At 45.6% G+C, this 22,202-nt stretch overlaps 1 protein-coding gene across 1 annotated transcript in view; it reads right to left on the bottom strand.

Moving 5' to 3' along the window:
* Positions 1–22,202, bottom strand: part of LOC123774651 (latrophilin Cirl) — a gene marked incomplete in the record, with an annotated part of 777,474 nt that overhangs the window by 204,643 nt on the left and 550,629 nt on the right. Inside the window, 1 exon segment of the mRNA XM_069310742.1 lies at positions 6,006–6,023. Coding sequence (XP_069166843.1) covers positions 6,006–6,023 — 18 coding nt within the window.

Genomic DNA, 22,202 nt, shown 5'->3' with positions numbered 1-22,202 from the left:
GTAGTGCAATGATTTGCACAGCTGCAGCAGCAGGTGTGGACTGCCAGTCCAGTTCCTGCAGGTGTGATAGGTTGCGTGCGTGCGTGCACACGAGTAACGAGCGCGGCACCATTTACATCCATGATTCGCCCGCTTAAACACCTCCATTAATCATTCTCTTCCAGACAGTTATTAACATTAAAGATTTTCCTAAATATTTAAATGTATTCAAATCTCAATGTCGCCATGATATACGACCCGATGTCTGGCTGGTTATGGGAGAGGGGGGGTAAGGGGGGTGTAAGGGGGGGGTTATTATGTCAGGGGAGGAGTGGGCTAGGGGATGGGGCCAGGGGGGGGGGTTGACCGGTAGGGATGGGGGGGGGGGATAGGGAATGAGTAGGTGCATACTGGGTACGATACTGGGCATGAGGGCAAAGAAGAGGGTGGTGGGCACTGTGAGGGGTATGAGGTGTGGGGGAGAGAAGGGGAATCGAACCACCACACACTGACCCCCAGATCCTGGGGTTACGCCGCCACAACCCCCTTGTGTGGCGTCTTCACCTTATCAACCTCCCCCAACACATGACAAACACCACGGACCAACTTGACATACATATGTATGATATATGATTCATAAATCATATGTATGCATATAGGATATGCATACATATGATATATATGCATATTATTATATGTATGAGGCGATTTTGAGATCCCCCTCCAATACAATTTCTATATCCTTTAGTCCAACCACCCCCTTCCATTTGTGTTTTGTTTATATATAATATAAATAGTACTAGTATAAATAGATATATTTAAATAGTAATAGTACTGGACTATATAATAGTCCAGTACTATTACCTGGTTGATGGGGTTCTGGGAGTTTTTCTACTCCCCAAGCCCGGCCCGAGGCCAGGCTTGACTTGTGAGAGTTTGGTCCACTATTACCGCTAAACCACACTGTTCCAAAGAATTGGAAGTCGTCTGAACACCTTACGTAGAACACTGCACCTAGGATTATACTGCACCTAGAACACTGCAACCAGGACACTGTATCTAGGCAACCCGTTCTCGCACTTTCTTACAGTCAATATTGACTTATTTACAATTATTACTTAACCTATACCTATAATAGGTTAAGTAATAATTGTAATTACGAAGCAATAAGATGCTTGTCTTAACATACTAAGAAGGTTAGGTAAGGTCGGTGTTTTCTATGAAGTTTTCAAGGTAAACAAAAATATTCACAATAAATTAGTATGTCACATATGCACGTATTTAATAAGTCAATATTGACTATACGAAAGTGCAAGAACGGGTTGATCTAGGATACTACACCTAGGACTACACCTAGGATACTACACCCAGGATACTACACCTAGGACACTACACCTAGCACGGAGCCACCCGCATGGTCGTCGTATACCAGCTGGTGGCACACACACACACACACCGGGATTACGACCCTAATTGCCAGAGTGCCCAAGTGCCAGTATCCCGCCCGTGCCGGCGGCCTCCGCGGCCACAAACACAGGGGGGAGCAGCAGTAGTAAAAGCCTCCATTACAAGACCATTACCGCCTCCCACTTTCCATTTAAGACTTGACACTCCTCGGCCCCACCGTCCTCACGGCACTCTAAGATGAATAATTACTTGTTGCTAACCATTTCCTGGGCCCGAGAGTTTACTGCTAACCTAACAGTGCTTGACTACTTGTGTCTAACAGATGTGATTGATGATTGATAAAGATTAAGCCACCCAAAAGGTGGCACGGGCATGAATAGCCCGTAAGTGGTGGCCCTTTTGAGCCATTACCAGTATCAAGAGCTGATACTGGAGATCTGTGGAGGTGCGACTGCACCCTCTAACAGATGTGGATTTCCATTATTTTTATGGAGTTTACCTTCATTATCTCTTCCCTATGTTGCCCAAGCACTTGGGGTGGACGGTAGAGCGACGGTCTCGCTTCATGCAGCTCGGCGTATAATCCCCGAAGTGGTTGGGCACCATTCCTTACTCCACCCCCCCTCCCCGGCCCATCCCAAATCCCTGTCCTGATCCCTTCCCAGTGCTATATAGTCGTAATGGGTAGACTCCTCCTTCTGCCGGTGGCTGAGCGGGACAGAACACTGGACGCGTGATCCTGTGGTCCCGGGTTCGATCCCGGACGCCGGCGAGAAACAATGGGCAAAGTTTCTTTCACCCTGAATGCCCCTGTTACCTAGCAGTAAATAGGTACCTGGGTGTTAGTCAGCTGTCACGGGCTGCTTCCTGGGGGTGGAGGCCTGGTCAAGGACCGGGCCGCGGGGACACTAAAGCCCCGAAATCAACTCAAGATAACCTCGTCACCAATCCTCTCTCGGTTCATTTATTTCTGGTAGTAATGTTGGTGGGCACATCTGTGGTGTCCAGGGGCCAGATTCACGAAAGTACTTACGCAAGTACTTACGAACGTGTACACCTTTCCTCAATCTTTGACGGCTTTGGTTACAGTTATTAAACAGTTTACAAGCATGAAAATTTCCCATTCAATTGTTGTTATTGTTATAAACAGCCTCCTGGTGCTTCGGAGCTCATTAACTGTTTAATAATTGTAAACAAAGCCGCCAAAGATTGAGAAAAGATGTACAGGTTCGTAAGTGTTTACGTAAGTGCTTTCGTGAATCTGGCCCCTGGCCTCCACAGGATGGGAGTTCCTTGTCGGTGTTGTGCCACAGACTTCTTTCACTCTCTCGCTAATATATTCCATATCTCAGCCCAGGTAATATAATCAAAAACTAAAATTTGACACTAATGACATATACTGTTATTTAGACAATGAAGGCCAGAACTGTTCCTGATTATCTCCTGTACTTCTCCCCCAATGTGGTGCATCGAAAAAATAATTTAAGTTTTGAAACATTGTTGAATTATAAATGTATAACTTCTTAACCAACACACACATCATAATATTAATAATTCAACATAAAGCAGAGTATAAAACAACTGGATGCACAGTAAATGGTCATCAACAATAAAAAAACACAACATCCTACATGGCAACACAACATCCTACATGGCAACACTGTTGCCAGCATTACCTTGTACGCTCTTGTTTGCGTACACAGCTCAAGTTGGAGGTCGTTGGTAAGTGAAGTTCCACACTAGTGTGGGCGTCATGCAGTCTCCAGCAGCGTGTAGCAAACACCACACACACGAGATACAAACCTGACGGGTGTGTGTGTGTGTGTGTACCACGGTAGCTTTAACTTTCATATTCAATACCATAATGTCTTCACAAAAGCCTACGATTACAAAGGTTTATCAACTATAGACATATTTCTACACTGCAACAACAAATACTATACAACAGATACAATGCAACAACAGCTACACGACAAATACACTGCAACAATAGCTACACGATAAAATACACTGACTACACTAACAACTAAATACAGTGCTGACTGCCGAGCGACCATGCATCGATTAACTGATAATTTGTATAACTTCAAACTATTGCTAGCCGTGAACTCTACCGTGAAAAAACTCTACTCACTATCATGCAGCCTCTTGCCATGCAGGCTAGGATCACGCTCAGAAGACGCAGTCAAGGAACCATTGACACACAAGAATGAATCCCTGAATAGAGTGATTTCGGCGGCCTTTGTTTACGTCCGCTCCAGCTGGGTTTACGACGGCCATTTCGCGCCAGAAGTATCAGCTGATATTTTTGTTTTTGGCGGGAAACAACCTTAATAAACACAGCTGGAAAGAAAGTGCGCGCGTGATGTCACACTTTAACATAGCATCAATGTCGGTAAGTGGAAAGTGTCTTGCGGCCGATAGTCCAGTTCTACTATCTTAAAAAAAGAAGTTACTATCGGTGGCTTAAGCATAATAAAATCACAATAACGTTGCGTTTCTATGTGAAAATTTGGAATGAATTAAATGGGATCGAACTCGCCTCCTGGACTATCCACAAACTTTATCGCGCGCCAAATACGAAATAGTGAGATAAGAGTTCCGCAGGACCCTGGTTCCAATTAAGATTACGGACCTGCCCGAAACGCTATGCGTGTTAGTGGCTTTACAAGAATGTAGAACTCTTGTACATGTACAAAAAAAACTGTACTAAATTACTCAGCTTAGTAGCCAGAACTTCTGGTACGATTCTAATTTGTTTCTTAAATTATGATTTATTAAGCTGCTGCTGATTGTCGGGAATAGGTGGAAAGCCAGCCAGAACTTATAGCATTTTCCTCCCCCCGGCCACACTATTCTCTTGGTCAAACGTTGTATTCGTTATCATACACACTTGACCTGAGTGCCATGGATTGTTTCAAGCGTAGGTTAGACACACATATGGATGAGTTTAGATGCTATACAGAAGCTGTCTCGTATATCCTCCAAAGGATACCTGATCAACCAGGCTGTGACTCGTACGTCAGGCTGCGAGCAGCCGCGTCCAACAGCCTGGTTGATCAGTCCAGCAACCAGGAGGCCTGGTCGACAACCGGGCCGCGGGGACGTTAAGCCCCGGAAGCACCTCAAGGTATGGCCTACAGGCCTTAATCGATTTCATTATCTCCTAATGCTAAGGTCATTATGCCTAAATGACACAAGGCATCCCTTGTAGAGGTCGAAACTAAGTGTATAACTTGAGCCAATGGGGAGCTGCAGCCTAATGGTTTGGCTAGGATAGGCCAGGGGAGAATTACACAGATTTGTTTAAAATTGATTACGCAAGCCGACCTCTCATTGTGTTTATAAGAGAACTTGATAAACACGTCTAAAGTATACCTGATCAAAACCAGGCTGTGATTCATACGTCAGGCTCTGGAGCAGCTGTGTCCAATAGCCTGGCTGACCAGACCACCAACCAGGAGACCTGGTCGGAGACCGGGCCGCGGAGACACTGATCCTAACACAAGGTAGGTTAGCTAAGATTATACTTAACTGGTTTGCTTATCCTTGATTTGATTGTTTATACTTCACTTAGTTATACAAACTTTGTTTTAGATAGGCTATCCTTGATTTGGTTAAGCTATCCTTAATTTAGCTAGGGTATCCTTGACTTGGTTAAGCTATCCTTAATTTAGCTAGGGTATCCTTGATTTGGTTAAGCTATCCTTAATTTAGCTAGGGTATCCTTGACTTGGTTAAGCTATCCTTAATTTAGCTAGGGTATCCTTGACTTGGTTAGACTCTGCCTGATTTGATTAGACTCCTTTATTTGGTTAGGCTATCCTTGATCTGATCAGAATATCCTTGATCTGGCTAGGATATTCTTGATTTAGCTAAGTTGGCCATTACGCCCTAAGCATTATTGAGGTACACACACCTCGTTTCTACTGGAGGACCAATTCTGACCATCAAGCAAAAGGCTGATGGTGTCTGGCATTTGGCACACATTTGGCAATTGTCTGGCATTTATTCTGCAGAGGTCCTATAGACCCTGAAGCCGCGAGGTAAACACCCACACCCCGAGTGTGTGGGGGTACACTCTCCCAGTCTACACTAGGCCTAGGGAATCCCAGTCTACACTAGGCCTAAGCAGACACACAACGTAGTGGTACTTAACCAAATGTAGTGGTAAGACACTCGCCTGGCGCTTTCACGAGCGCTTTGTCCTGGGTTCGAATCCTGGCCGAGGGAGGATTGACTGGGCGCCAATCCTTAACTGTAGCCTCTGTTTACCCAACAGTAAAATGGGTACCTGGTTGTTAAACGATTTGGCGGGTCATATTCCAGGGAATATTAGGATTAAGGACTTGTCCGAAACGCTATGCGTGCTAGTGGTTTGAGAACTACAAGAGTTCTTACAAGAATGTAAGAACTTAACGTAAGAACTTAAGAACTTACATTCTTAATGAATGTAAGAATGTCTTGTATATACAAATAAATCAATCCAAAATAATATAACGTCATCCCAGGATTCACTCTTCTAAGTATTAGTTGGCCCTAAGTGCGTTTTCTGATGATCCTCCGCCTTGAGCTGCTACGCCTAGCAAACTTGGCTAATAATGTGGAACTCTACGAACCGCTGTCGGGAGTAGGCGCTGAAAAAGATAAGATGGCACAGGTGAGTTTAAAGGAAAGAGAAAACGGGATATATTTGAAAAAAGACAATGCTGTAAGTGACATGAGAGAGGGAAACAGGGCAAAATTTTAACTTGGCAGCTGAGTGCATATCCATGGATTAGGAACGAGCGTGCGGGAATTTAAATAACTGGGTTAGTTATAACATAGAGGGTAGGGGGAGGGGAGGGTTATAAAACTGTAAATTATCCTCATATCACTAATAATGCCTTCTGATAAATAGATGGGTATTATGCTGGCTACTTAGCCTTCATATTGGGCAAGGGGGGAAGGGGGGGGGGGTTATCCATAATTATATATGATTACATGTTGATAGTAGAATAATCATGTACTATTCTACATATTACACACATTACCTACATGCTAGGCCGTCAGTACGAGTATTTTGACTCAATAAAGGCAGCAATTTCCTCACAGCACCGCATTCCTACACGAAAGTTAACATAGAAGCTAACGAGGGGGGTATAATGTATCTATCACTGGCGACCAGATGTGAATAGCAAAGACAGGCGATTTAGGATCATTGCAAACTAGAGCACCCTGGCGCTCAGCTGCGAGGCTCAGAGCCCGGCCTCGTGGTGGTGGTCGACGGCGGCCTGGCGCTGTCCTCTGTAGGTGAAGGAGGCTTGGGTGGTCGGTAAAACATTTACATGGAATATTGTAAAACATTTACATGGAATATTGTCAAACATTTACATGGAATATTGTAAAACATTTACATGGAATATTGTCAAACATTTACATGGAATATTGTAAAACATTTACATGGAATACTGTACTAAAATACCACATTTAACCCAAATACAAAAAAAAACCTGCTATACCTGTCAGTAAGGCAAGTCTGTTGCTTGATAACTTATTTTGAAACAACGAAAAAAAAATTAAGTTTAATGATTTTGAAAGACATGCAGAATGCAGAACTCTTTCAACACAGACCTCTCTCTCTCTCTCCCTCCCTCTCTCTCTCTCTCTCTCTCTCTCTCTCTCTCTCTCTCTCTCTCTCACACGACTATTCCCATTCTCTGGTTTCCTCCACTGTTCATTTCTCTCCATTAGTCCTGTATTTTTAGCGTCGTCTCCTTCCTCAGCCGGCTGGCTTCCAAGCCAAGACACTAAACAATCTCAATTACTTGGCTTTATTAAGACGAATCATGGTCAGGTCTCATGTCCCCCCCCCCCCTCCCGTCCCAGTCTCCTCGAGGGATTTATTTCCTGTTTCCTTTCAAAGGTGGACGAGGTTAGTAAGCTGAAGGTACCTTGAGGTTACCTTGAGGTTACCTTGAGGTGCTTCCGGGGCTTAGCGTCCCCGCGGCCCGGTCGTCGACCAGTCCTCCTGGTTGCTGGACTAATCAACCAGGCATTTGGACGCGGCTGCTCGCAGCCTGACGTATGAGGCGCAGCCTGGTTGATCAGGTATCCTTTGGAGGTGTTTATCCAGGTAGAAGGAACAAATCGACAAGGGCTGTGACGAGGATTCGAACCTACGTCTGTGAGCATCCCAGACGCTGCCTTAATCGCCAGGTGATGCATCTCGTTATTGTGATTTTTGTGTGTAATGTAAGGTAGAAGGCATCAGCTGAACAAGAGGTTATCTTGAGATGATTTCGGGGTTTTTAATGTCCCCGCGGCCGCGGCAAGAGGGTCACAATATCGAGGTAGCCCTTTCAAATGAGGTCCATGGGAATTAACAGGTAAAATAGGGCGATGAATATCCAATTTACAAATGCAGTGAACTAAAATCAAGCCTCAGTAGGCCTCCATCAGTCTCAGGAGCCTAAACCTAAATTAAGGTTAAACACAACGAAAAGGTATAGAACAGGTATATACCAAGGGTATATTCCCACAGGTATACACATGAAATGAAAGTCTGTAAAATTTCAGCTCATCCTATACCGACATGATGAGGGTCCTGGAGGGACCGAAAGGTCGGCACTCCGTATGTGAACGATGGGTTATACACCTATACACGTGATGTATAACTATGACGCGACGCCGTAGAACTTACACTTTCCAGCACAATATTAAGTGCCAAGTAGCAGCTACGCAGCGCACGGAATGCTCACTGGGGGAGAGGAAAAGGCTGCATTATACAAGTCAGCAGTAACCCCGACTGGAACGCCCTCAAGACGCGACTAATATCAACTCAAGACACTCGGTAAGGCAGGTCGAAAACTATACAAACACGACGGCTGCGTTCGTACGCGAAATTGGTAATCTCGCGGCGCCAGTGTTTGATAGAAAATGGGGGAAAATTCGCGGCGTGTGCAGTAGGTCGTGTACAAGAGTCCTCGAAGCTGACTTTCATCTGCTCCGGGCGGGGGGGGGGGGGGGGGTCGCGCTCCACCGCTTCCCCAAGGGCCATGCAGCCCAGGGGCTCCGTCCAGACCTCCTCCTCCATCTCCTCCTCCCAGCCTAGGAGCGGGAAACAGTTCGTTTTCGGTTCACGTTCGGCCAGGGAGCCGGTAGGCCGAGCGGACAGCACACTTTACTTGTGATCCTGTAATCCCGGGTTCGATCCCGGGCGCCGGCGAGAAATAATGGGCAGAGTTTCTTTCACCCTATGCCCCTGTTACCTAGCAGTAAATAGGTACCTGGGAGTTAGTCAGCTGTCACGGGCTGCTTCCTGGGGGTGGAGGCCTGGTCGAGGACCGGGCCGCGGGGACACTAAAAGCCCCGAAATCATCTCAAGATCACCTCAAGGTTAGGTTAGGTCTTATACCTATTTTGACATAAAAAAAAGTTTCCGGTTTATTCAACTTCAATAATGCAAAAGTAAACTTTTCGGCGGTCAATAACGACATATTGCTACTCTCAACCACACAATGTAACTACGTTCATTTTAGGTTGGATGGGCTGGAATGATCTAACCCTTCAACCAGCTCGTCGCAGAGTTGGTTGGAGAGTGCATTGCTGTACTCAACAGTTAGTTGGAGAGTGTGGTTGTTGTAAATACGCGAACCTATCCAACCCGAGAAAAATGAACAGAAAACGGGACATCACGTCAATTTCGCGAGCCGCTGCCATTTTCAGGACATTTTAGTTTGGTGGCCTTAGGCATACAGCTAAAATTCGACGTGTTATTTGGAGGACGGATTGATGTGTATTGAATACATAACAACATAATTATTAATTCCGTCTCGATCTCTGTTACTGACGCTTCTGACAATTTGGAAATGTTGAATGTCAGACCTAACCATCTGTCTCATTCTTTGCCTGATTAGATTCCTGGTCTCTGTCTGTCTGTCTTTCTTATCCTCATCCTCCTTAATTGTCCTTTCTCCTTCCACTTACTCTCCCGCCCCCCCCCTTCCTACCCTCATCACTAGATTAACAAACAAACCTCCCAATCTTTAGGCCAATCACGACCAATCTTGGCCAGTCGTGGCCATCAGTGAAAGGTTTTGTTGGAGAGAGACCTGCCCGCCTCCTTGAAAGCTCTTTGGGATATGAATGCATTTCCTTTTGCTGTTGTTGCTGCTGTTGTTGTTGTTGCCTCTGTTGTTGTTTTAGTTGTAGTTGCTTCTGCTGCTGTTGTTGTTGTTGCCGTGGTGCTGTATTTGGCTATGGTGATGCACTAGCACAATTTTACTTAGTTTCCCCAACCTATCTTCTCCCTTACTACCTCTCCCCTTATGTATAGTTACGGATCTCTGAGGAGTTGACTTTCTCAAAATGTTTGGTAATATGTTTATTGTTTGTGATGTGTGTATATGTATGTATTAACACGATGTACTGAACGAGGTGAGAATAGCTGGAGCTACCTCATCCCTTTGTGTGTATTTTACCTCAATAAACTTATTTCAATTTCAATTTCAACCTCTCCCCTCCTCTTTCCCTCTCTCCTACCAATCTTCTCCCCCATGATCACCTTTTCTCTCATCCCTCCTCTCTCTCTCTCTCTCTCTCTCTCTCTCTCTCTCTCTCTCTCTCTTCCCCGCAACTCCCCCTCTACACTTATCCCCAAACCTTCCCTCTCTATGCCTATCCCCAAACCTCTCATCGCTATTCCTCTCCCCTCACATACCCTCTCTACACATTTCCCTTCACCTCCCCTCTCTCTACACATCATTCCCCTTCACGTCCCCTCTCTCTGCACCTCTCCCCTCTCATCTCCTCTCAACATCTCTTCCCTATTTCATTTCCAGCAGCAGTGAGAGCTTCTGCAGCTCGCGCCTCTCTTAATTAAACACTCCGACAATGGCAAGTTGTATCACCTCAGGCAAGCTGCTCTGGCTACAGTACCTCCCTACGTCTCTCTCTCTCTCTCCTTGTCCAAGTGGCTGTCTGTCTGGCTAAATGACTGTTTGTCCATCTGACTTTCCTCCAGTGTGGTAAGGTTCAGTTCTCTCAGTCTTTCCTTACAGCTCAATCCCTTCAGCTCCGGAACAAGTCCCGTTGCATATCTTTGGATATTTTCTACTTTTTCGCTGTCCTTTTTTTCACGTTGAGGGTTTCCCTGCTGGGGATGCACATTTGAAACCGGGTCTCATCTTTGCTGTGTATGGAGCCTGGAAAGCCCAGCTGTCCAAAGTGTTACCTGGTTGATACCTGCTTGATGGGGGTTCTGGGAATAGTTCTACTCCCCAAGCCCGGCCCGAGGCCAGGCTTGACTTGTGAGAGTTTGGTCCACTAGGCTGTTGCTTGGAGCGGCCCGCAGGCCCACATACCCACCACAGCCCGGCTGGTCCGGCAATCCTTGGAGAAAACTTCTAGTTTTCTCTTGTCCACTGATGTTCCGGCAATATTTCTTATGCTCGCTGGAGAGGGTGTTGAACAACCGTGGACCTCTGATGTAAACTTTATACAGTGTTCTCTGATTGTGCCTATGGCACCTCTGCTCTTCACTGGTTCTATTTTGCATTTTCTTCCATATCGTTCACTCCAGTACGTTGTTATTTTACTGTGTAGATTTGGGACCTGTCCCTCCAGTATCTTATAGCATAGCAGAATTGTGTTATGCAAAGAGTTATGTTGTGCTGTATCATAGCCAAGAGCGTGTTATTCTGCTAATGTGGGCTTCTGCCATTATGTCAGGGATTATATCTACTCCCAGGTCTTCCTCCTTTTCTGACTGGAGAATCTGTCTTTCAATACTGCTGTATATCCAATACTGCTGTACTGCTATTCGCACTCCTGTTCCAGACCTCATAACTTTGTATGTGGCTGGGTTAAATTTTAGCAACCATTTCCCAGATCACTATGGAGTTTGTTCAGGTCTAATGACCAAACCACAACCCAGAAGATGGAGAAGCGACGGTGTGTGAAACAAAGTTGATTGACAGTCGAGAGGCGGGCCGAAAGAGCCAGAGCTCAACCCCCGCAAGCACAACTAGGGCAATACCTACACAATGAGGAGACAAGCTTGTGTAGAGTTTCAGGAGACCCGCGACTCTTCCTGAAGACTTCCTCACTTACATATGGAAATCCACACTCACGCACCCGAAAATTCTGCTCCCCCGTCCTCCTGCCTTTGTCAAGATGGAAACAGAATCGGCAGCGAAGGAGGTGGATAACAATGAGAAGTGCAAATAATGAGAAAGATCCAATATAGAGAAGAGGAACGTACTAGGAAAAAGATGATAAAGAAGCTATGGAAAAGAATAAAGGGAGGGAGGGAGGGAGGGAGGGAGGGAGGAGGAGGAAGGAAGGAAGGAAGGAAGGAAGGAAGAGGAAGGAAGGAAGGAAGGAAGGAAGGAAGGAAGGAAGATCAAGGTGATGTCAATAAGAAGGCAGGAGGGGTAAAGGACAAGCCCCTACACACACACACACACACACACACACACACACACACACACACACACACACACACACACACACACACGGTACAACTCTGCCACAAGAGCGACCACCACCGGCCGCCGCGACACACCCGGACGCCTGACCACACACCACACAAATCCACCAGGAAGGTCTCGCCAGGTTCGGGTTCCCATGAAAGTGAGGAGTGTGGTTGCCTGGGTACCACTCCACACACCACCACCCCTCCCTCCATGCCCAGCAACAGTCTGGCAGATCAGAGCATCAACCTCAAGGCCTCATCAGAGGCCCATGGTGCAACTGGCCACAAGGAACCTGCAAGATAAATGAACATATCCTCAAGGGCTGTGATGAGGATTCGAACCTACGTCCGAGAGCATCCCAGACGCTGCCTTAATCGACTGAGCTACGACATGGTATAAGGCCCTAGTGGATTTGTTCATTTGATACATCAGGCTATTGTGATTTCTGTGTGTAACCTGCCAGGTACCTAACCTTGCGGTGATTTCAGGGCTCAACGTCTCCGCGGCCCGGTCCTTGACCAGGCCTCCTGGTGGCTAGAATGGTCAACCAGACTGTTGGATGCGGCTGCTCGCAGCCTGACGTTTGGTAAGGTAAGCCACTCCCTTCTTGATCAAACGTCTCCCTTATCCTCTACTTTTGCTTCTTTTCTCTCATCTTCACTGTATTATATTTTGTTATTGTTATAAGAAGCTGGGAGACAGATAGACAAGGAGAGGAGACGCAGCTGCGGAGAGTCGAGGACGCACATTCCTCACCAGTAATACAGCCAAATTGATTCTTTTTTCCTCCCTTTCAGGAGGCGACGTTACAGCACTTGCTGCCTCATGGCTCAACTTAACAATAGGGGCAAACACGCGAAAAGGGAATGTTAGGTCACACAGGAGGAAAAGGGAGAGAGAAGAGGTCATAGAGTGGGGGGGGGGGTAAAAAAAAAGTGAGAGAACAGATCACAGAAGAAACAGCTGGAGGAGAGGTCACAGCGGAGGGAAGGAACGTGTGAGGTCACAGGAGGAAGAAGCTGGATGTGAGGTTGATGAGGTCAGTAGAATCGTGAAGGTCACGCTGGAGAGAGAGCAGGAGAGGTCAAAGCCAAGAGAAGGAGCAGAAGAGGTCACACAAGAGGCGAGGAGGTAAGAAAGAGAGCTCCTGTCCTATCTCCCCTCGTCAGGTAGTGGCGAGGCTCCTCTTGGTGACTTAGCTGCACCTTGTGTGCTAGCCCTTGGCGTGTCTGCAGTTCCCACTGTGCTACCTATATCCATCAGCGTCTGCATGGCCACACAAACACTTGAATAGTGTGGATTGCGGCAGTGAGGCCGAGGGCCAGTGCAATACAGAGGGAAGGAGAAGAGTCTATTCCGGACGAGGCGACAACAAAAAGTATCCTGCATGGGGAGCACTCACGGTTATAAGGTGATCAAAATTATGGGAGGCCTTATTGCACCTTCAGAGAAAAATTCTAGCTGCTTTCACCATAGAAGGGCTGTCCCGATTGGAATATTTGTTGGCTTTTGATGATACTGGTCTTTGGAGATGCCAGGCACTCCCCTCTGGGCATGCCTTCTGTGACGCTGAGATTGACTATCTCTGCTAAGCTACAAGTTGTTTGATAGATTTTACACGACCAGATAATCTGATGCTAAGGAGATTAAGGAGCCTAGAAACTGCAATCCGGGTGTCTGCACAGAAGTCGAGTCTAACAGAAAGAGTCGCTTGTTTTCAAATCTTGAGAGAAAGGTTGAAGGCATTTTGTAATATTGTCTTCAGCTGAGTGTGGTACTCTTCAAATTTAGTACTATTATGGAACGGGAAACACCACAAAAAGTAGATTAACCTGGGGAAAAGTAGAACAATTTGTGATAAGATAAAACGTATCTTGAGCATGTGTGGCATTCGGCAAGAGAGGCGCTTCAAGGAGGATGCAATGAGTAGAGTTATATGAACTAATGCCCGACAATATTTACGCGATTTATGATGTATCAACTGTAGGAGACTTTGACATTTTGCAGAAGCTTAGGATGAGGGCCCAGGTTATTTCCTTTATCTGATGTCTTCCAAAAGGGAACCTAATGAACTGGATAAAGTACTATTATCCGAAAACAGACACCAGACCTCTCTAAAACGTACCTTCGCATAGCTATTAAACGACAAAGCAGAAGAGACAGACACCTTCACACGAACTAGTTTCACCTTTAATAAAAAAAAGTGACTTTGAATCTCCTTGGCAGACCATTTGTAAGTGAACAGAGGGCAGGAAAATGGCCAGGGCCAACATATCGAGCACTGCACCTCTCCAAACCAGATTGAATTCATTTGTAAAAAGCCAATTTAATCTTAAGCCATTTTGGTCTGAGATGTTGACATGTTGGGAATGTGCTCTTGTGTGGTGCGTGGGCAGCCTCTTCACAGCCTTGGGCCATCCTGATCCAAGTTGATTACATTTCAACATGTTGGTTGCTTCAACGTTGGCAATTCTCGTGGTAAGCTTATGCGACGAGGTGTCGGACAGCTGGCCAGCAGCGAGTGACCAAACGTCCTGAAGTCTTCTTTGTGATGGTATAAAACACGCGGGATTTATTATTGCGCTCGTTTTTCTCCTTTAACGCTCTTTGGTGTTCAACGTAACATTCTCCATTGATTAACGTGCACCACACGCGATTCGTTGAGCACCGTGCGACAGTGGTATGGACAACGAGGAAGGGAGGGAGGTGTACAGCACTAACCAGCAAGACTGGATGGCCAATACGAACTATTATTTATATAAGGAGTCATTCTGAAGGCCTGTTAAGGCATACAAGACTGACACGAGAACACACAGATCTCAGCTATAAGGACAAGCTAAAGACATACATATATAGGTATGTCTTTAGTATATTTATACTGTATATATATATATATATATATATATATATATATATATATATATATATATATATATATATATGTGTATATATATATATATATATGTGTGTATATATATATATATATATATATATATATATATATATATATATATATATATATATATATATATATATATTATTAAATATGACCGAAAAAGTAAGATTAATAATTCTAACACGAATTTTCTCGATATTTCTTATGTTTCTTTTCACTGTTGATGGTAATTGAAAAAACAATTCTCCAAAATTGATTATATATATACATATATATATATATATATATATATATATATATATATATATATATATATATATATATATATATATATATATATATATATAATCATCCTGGCGCTGTCGGTCCACACTATACTTCCCCCCCAAAAAAAGAACATAAAGTTGGCCAAAGTTTGGATCAAACACATGATGGAGAAGTTTGAGGAAGGGGGAGATGGAGCGGGACTAGAAGATAAAGCGGGGAGATGACGCCGGAATGGAGGATAAAGCGAGAGAGGAAGATGAAATAAGAGTGTGGGGGGGGGGAGATAACGTGGGAGGGGGGGGGAGGGAGCCATGATGTACGAAGAACAGGACGGAAGAGAAGAGGAAATAAAATGGGAAGGAGGTAAAGAGCGTAGAGGGAGACAGAACAATGAAAGGTGAGTATTGGAAATGTTGGAGGAAACGACGCTATGAGACTAATGATTGTACTGGTGGTGAAGGGATGTGAAGAGGGAGGGTAAGGGAGGGAGGATGGGGAGGGAGTGAGAGGTGAGGGAAGGGGAGCGAGAGGTGAGGGAAGGGGAGTGAGAGGGTAGGGTTTGGGAGGTAGGGAGTGAGCGGGGAGGGTAAGGGAGAGTGTGAGGAGTGAAAGGAGAGGGTAAGGGATGGTAAGGGAGGGAGAGAGAGGGGATGGAGAGGGGAGGGAGTGAGAGGGGAGGGTAAGGGAGGGAGGGAAGAAGTGCAGATCATAGTGAGGGAACTGAGCGACTAACTTACTCACAAACTGTTTTTTATTTTACAAGTAATTATATATGAAGAGGGACTATGGGGGAGGGGGGGGACAACGAGGGGTGTACTCACCTAATAGTACTTGTCAGGGATTAGTTTTAGCTCCTTGGTCCCGCCTTTCAACCATCTGTCAGCTAGTATACAGGTTCCTGAGCCTATTGGACTCTATCATACATACATTTGAAACTGTGAATGAAGATTGCCTCCACATGAGACCAGAAGGCATGGCAGGATGTGCAGAATACCCCCGTTGAAGAGCAGAGGTGCAACAGGTACTCTGAGAGAGAACTCTATCAACATCAGAGGCCCGAGACTGTTCAACACGCTTCCACTACACATAAGGGGCATAACTGGCAGACCCCTCGCAGTGTTCAAGAGAGAACTGGATAAGCACCTCCAAAGGATACCTGATCAACCAGGCTGTGATTCATACGTCAGGCTGCGAGCAGCCGCGTCCAACAGCCTGGTTGACCAGTCCAGCAACGAGAGGCCTGGTCGAGGACCGGGCCACGGGGACGCTGTTCCTCTGAATCATTGCAAGGTAAAGAAAATGCAGAACAGAACCAGTGAAGAGCAGAGGTGCCATAGGCACAATGAGAGAACACTGTATAAACATCAGAGGTCCGCGGTTGTTCAACGTCCTCCCAGCGACTATAAGAAATATTGCTGGAACAACCGTGGACATCTTCAAGAGAAAACTATACTGTTTTCTTCAAGGAGTGCCGGATCAACCGGGCTTTGGTGGGTATGTGGGCCTGCGGGCCGCTCCAAGCAACAGCCTGGTGGACCAAACTCTCACAAGTCAAGCCTGGCCTCGGGCCGGGCTTGGGGAGTAGAACAACTCCCAGAACCCCATCAACCAGGTAAAGGTGCGGTAAACTTAACTTGTGCTAGCAATCCTAGGCCTAATATAGTACACATGAATATTTAACTTTGTTTTTGGCTCATTTTTCCGGACTCCGGATAAAATTAATAGTACAAAAAGTAGTTTACTGGCGGCCCATCACTACATATTGGTACTTTGGACCAACCGCTATCATTTCAGAAGGATGCGGCTGGCGAAGTGAGGGTTTAATTCATGTAGTCTTTCCATGAAACTCAATCGTCGTAGTAGTGTGTGGCGGCATTCCTCCGAATCTTCTCTAACTTCGTCTAGTGCTTAACTAGATACGGACTCCACGCTAGAGCCGCGTACTCCAGGATGGGTCTGACGTATGTGGTATACAAGGTTTGTCGGAAAATCCGACACCATTTAATAATCAGACAGATAATAATTGCTGCTGTATTACCAACAAGTAACCTATAGAAAACGTAACTTGTAGTGGAATTACCGTCTAAAGAAAACGGGATATCATCACCACATACTATTATAATTCACCAGCTATTCTGCTGGGAATTATTCTTAAATACATTAGTCTTTGGACTTTACCATCATAAAACATCTCATATAAATTAACTTAATTATCAATATTAAAGTAGAGTAAATGTGACCCTTCTATCACTTTCTGTCATGTGGACAATGTAAGCCAGGTGTCAGGGTGAGGAAGGGGCGGCCATTGTTGTGTCACCTCCGAGACGCGTGGAGCAAATACGGCTCCTATCATATCTGGACAATGTCGGCCAGGCGTCAGTAGTATGGAGTGTTAGACATTGTTGATACTAGACCAGAGGCTCACAGGGAGCAAATTCGGCTCCTGTTAAATTTACTTGGACGTAGTGTTATGGAAACCAAAGGTGTACCATTTTCAACACGCTGTCATCAAATCAAGTTAAGTGTTCTTTCCGAAACCCATTATCTATCATTAGTGGCCATTAATGTCATTGGGTAGGGTTAGCCGGTTAGAGCACGATATAGCCTCAAACTAAAGGTAATTAAGCCAGGTCTTCATGTTCCATGTATAGTGTTTTCTCTGATATAGCTTGTCATATATAGAACCTGGCTTCACAGCTAGCGCCCTTTTGACAGGTCAAGACGAGGAAGCAAGGCTTTGTACATCAGTTACCTGGGTGATGGAAGCTACCTCAAAGAGGATAATTTGGTGTCTACACCCTAGTTATACCTGGTGGACTAACCTGCTGTACTATAAGATAAGGAACCTTTTCAATGTATGTAGTTAATACTGTAGTTTGATTGGCTGCATATATAAATTACTTTAATATAAACCCCCCTAATGTGTAGAGGATCGATTTGTGAGATTATGAGATTATTGCAGAAATACAGTCCACTTATCATTATACAAATTGCTATCGAAGTATATAAATTAACGTAAATATAAATTCATATAAATTAAATAAATATAAATCTCACAGGTCGGTTCCCACAAGGTTCTGGGGAGGTCTAGGAGACTCTGGGGGTACGAGGACTTCGAGAGTATGGGGACTCTTGGGGTACGAGGACTTCGAGAGTACGGGGACTCTTGGGGTACGAGGACTTCGAGAGTATGGGGACTCTGGGGGTACGAGGACTTCGAGAGTAATGGGACTCTGGAAGTACGAGGACTTCTACAGTACGGGGATTACAAGAGGAAGGTGTTTACTCTAGCAGAAAACCACACTGGAGCCGAGGACCACAACAGTACCCCCCTCCCCCCCCCCACCGGACATAACTTTACCAGACACACCGCGACTTAAGCCACAGGCACAGAATCGAACGCTTTTGCGACCGCTGATCCTTAAACGCAGCCAGACACGACGTCCGTTTCATAACGCATCGGCGGAGGCTTCCTTCAGCGTCCAGACGCACCTCCAGTCACGAGACCCCGGCTAGCGGGGCCGGCCTGCGCCTGTAATGCCGTCTTTATTATGTCCGGCGAAAATATTGAAGGCGAAGATCGGCATCTTGCACGTCCCCATTTGCGAAAATTTACGACCTCGTAAGTTTTTATTTAAATCGAAAATGTCGTCCTGCAGTAATCAGATGGGGAAGCCGTGTGGATGGCGCGCAAAACACATCATCTTGATACGCGAGTTAACCTTTTTGAACCTACATAAATCCACGTTTTTTCCCTTCTTCTTTAATTTCGAAAATACAAAAGTTTCAGCTATATTTTATCTACAGGAGGGTGGAAGAGCAGCCTTGATATGGGCGATAGAGAGTCAGATGATCCGGGGGAGAGTATAACTCCCACCAACTCTCAGCTCCCATGTAAGGCACTCTCCCACCTCCCATGCAAGCAGGCGTCCCACAGCGAAGGTGACGTAAGCTGCTTACTGGGAGCAGCTGGCATAATATATGTATTTCTCGTATAATTAAAAACGGTTCCCAAGGGAAATAATGGCGACAAGAAACTGGCAGAGTAATTACGCAAATTCTTGATAATATCGAGACGGTATACCTCTGCCGTACAAGCAGCCGCAACAGTCACAACAGTCTCAACAGTCTCAACAGTCACAACGGTCTCAACAGTCACAACGGTCTCAACAGTCACAACGAAAAGTCCACACAAATTTCAGAGGGATTCTGAAATTCAGAACAACACGTAAGCAAAGGTCCACCATGGGGGGGGGGGGGAAGCTAACACGGGGTTGGAGACTAAGAATGTGAAAACTCCTAAGAATATGGACGAGGAACCTCCTAAGAATATGAACAAACAAGAAACCTCCTAAGAATATGAAAGAGGAACTTCCTAAGAATATGAACGAGGAACCTCCTAAGAATATGAACGAGGAACCTCCTAAGAATATGAACGAGGAACCTCCTAAGAATATGAACGAGAAACCTCTTAAGATAACGGAATTAAGTTAATCTAGATAACTTCAATATTTTCAATACGGAGGAACAAGCAGCTCAACCCCCACCTCTTAAGAACCGGAGACTGGATGTACGAAACCTGTACATCTTTCCTCCATCATGACGACTTTTAAAACATCGCAAACCAGGGTTATTGTTTCTTATAGACAACTTTGTGGCACTTCCCAGCTCATAAATTTTAATAAATGTAAACACAAGAATAACAACATGTTATTCTTCTCTTCACAATCCTAGCGTTTTTCTCTCTCATTTAGCCCTTTACCTTTCCTAATATTCCGCCAATTCGCTCACCTATATCTACTACACCCACTTATGCCAGATCAATCCTAGAGTATGCAGCTCCAGCCGGGAATCCATACCTAGTTATACGCAAGACAAAGATAGAGAAGATTCAGAGGTATGCCACTAAGCTAGTACCAGAACTGAAAAGTATTACGAGGAAAGGCTACGGAAGCTAAACCTCACGTCTCTGGAAGACAGAGGAGTAAGGGGAGATATGATAACGACCTACAAAATTCTCAGGGGAATTGACAGGGTGGACATAAACTATTTTGCATAGGTGGAACACGAACAAGGGAATCTGTCAGTGTTAAGAGTAGTTAATAAATGGAATGCATTAGGCAGTGATGTGGTGGAGGCTGACTCCATACACAGTTTCAAGTGTAGATATGATAGAGCCCAGTAGGCTCAGGAATCTGTGCACCAGTTGATTGACAGTTGAGAGGCGGGACGAAAGAGCCAGAGCTCAACCCCCCGCAAGCACAAATAGGTGAGTACACACACACACACTCACACTCACACACACACACACACACACACACACACACACACACACACACACACATACACATACACATACACACACACACACACACACACACACACACACACACACACACACTCACACTCACACTCACACACACTCACTCTTCCAGGTGACATTTTTCCAGTATCCTTAAACTAGAGTATTACACAGTTGCAGGTGATGAAAGCAGAGGGTGAAGGACGCCCCCAGCACCACCCCAGCCAGGCCAGGGTGCCAGGCTGGGGTGCCAGGCTGGGGTGCCAGGCCGGGGTGCCAGGCTGGGGTGCCAGGCTGGGGTGCCAGGCTGGGGTGCTGGGGGTGCCCCGGGGAAGCGCCACAGCCACCATACCTGCAAGGCAAGAAATATATAGATAAGAATACATATTAATGTTTTCCTTTTATTTATGCAATTCACAATTCACTCACAATCCTGTCAAACAAAAACAAATATCATTAGTATAAAATGTCTTTTTTATATAGTCCGAAATTTTAGAATTAATAAATACTTAGGTGTAGTAATTAGATCCCAGATGTCTAATTCTATCGTGAAAATTCTAGGTAAGGTTCTGAATTTTTTTTTCTTGGTATATTGTTTAAGATTCGCTACCTGGAACAAAAAGTTCCAACTAGCACGGACTAAGGTGAGCCCGTGTTTTCCTGTTAGGTGTTGTGATTCTCAATATTGATTCTCAATGGCCCCAATACTTGGCCTCGTCTCCATTGTACCACAATTATCGTACATCTCATTGTCGTACAGTGTGCCGCTTATGACGTCACCAGCAGCTGGCTGGGATGAGACAATAGGCCAACTGCGGTTGCCTCTATTCTTAAGTAACGTGAACACCACAAGTGCACCGAAGAGGCTCCTGTACCACTCCTCATAATCCAAATCTTCATATAACCAATCTGCATTGTCGTAATCTTCACAATCCCTGGATCGTTCTTCCTTGAACTTAAAACTAGTTGTGATTTCTGATATTTGGGCTGGCTGAGCGATCTTTGAGGGTAGGGTGAGGGAAGGGTGAGGGGTAGGGTGAGAGAAGGGTGAGGGGTAGGGTGAGGGAAGGGTGAGGGGTAGGGTGAGGGAAGGGTGAGGGGTAGGGTGAGAGGTAGGGTGAGAGGTAGGGTGAGGTGAGGGAAAGGTAGGGTGATGTGGGACCAGGGTGAGGCGGGGACACACGAATAACAAGCTATCCACTCCCCATTTTATAAAAAAAAAAATAAAAAAAATAAAAACCGCGAGGTTTGTATCACAATTAACTGCCAGATAGATATGTAAATCTGCCTCTGTTACAAGGGCTTGTGTGCACATACATTTTTCGCCCCAAGTTGCTGCTAATTAGTACATTCCAGGACGAGTCTGGTCTGCGACCATGGCCAGGTGGGGGCGGGAGGGAGGGGGGGGGGGTGTAGGGACTGGCTGGGCGACCATAGCCTGGTCGGAGGCTGGGACACGCAAGGACACCCAGACCTGGGTGTGGTCGCCTCAACCAACACAAAGGTATACCAGTATATCTCCACACCAGTATATCTACACGACTATACCTGGAGTATACCTGCAGTGGGTTCGGGGGAGTTCTACTCCTCAAGTCCGACCTTTTGGCTATTGAAAGCGAGACTTGGCTCTTGGGCCCCGCCTTTGGGCTATTCGTAATTGAGGACTTTCACGTGTATTGAAGTTCTAGATCTTATGAGTGAATGCCGGAGGCTTCAGCAACTTTCTTATTTACCACATGAAGGGAGCCGGTCGGCCGAGCGGACAGCACGCTGGTCTTGTGATCCTGTGGTCCTGGGTTCGATCCCAGACGCCGGCGAGAAACAATATGCAGAGTTTCTTTCACCCTGTGCCCCTGTTAGCTAGCAGTAAAGTAGGTACCTGGGTGTTAGTCAG

The sequence above is a fragment of the Procambarus clarkii genome, chromosome 68 (assembly GCF_040958095.1).
Source record: "Procambarus clarkii isolate CNS0578487 chromosome 68, FALCON_Pclarkii_2.0, whole genome shotgun sequence".
NCBI lineage: Eukaryota > Metazoa > Arthropoda > Malacostraca > Decapoda > Cambaridae > Procambarus > Procambarus clarkii.
Note: the sequence above shows the minus strand (reverse complement) of the source record. Positions and strands in the feature narration are given on the sequence as shown.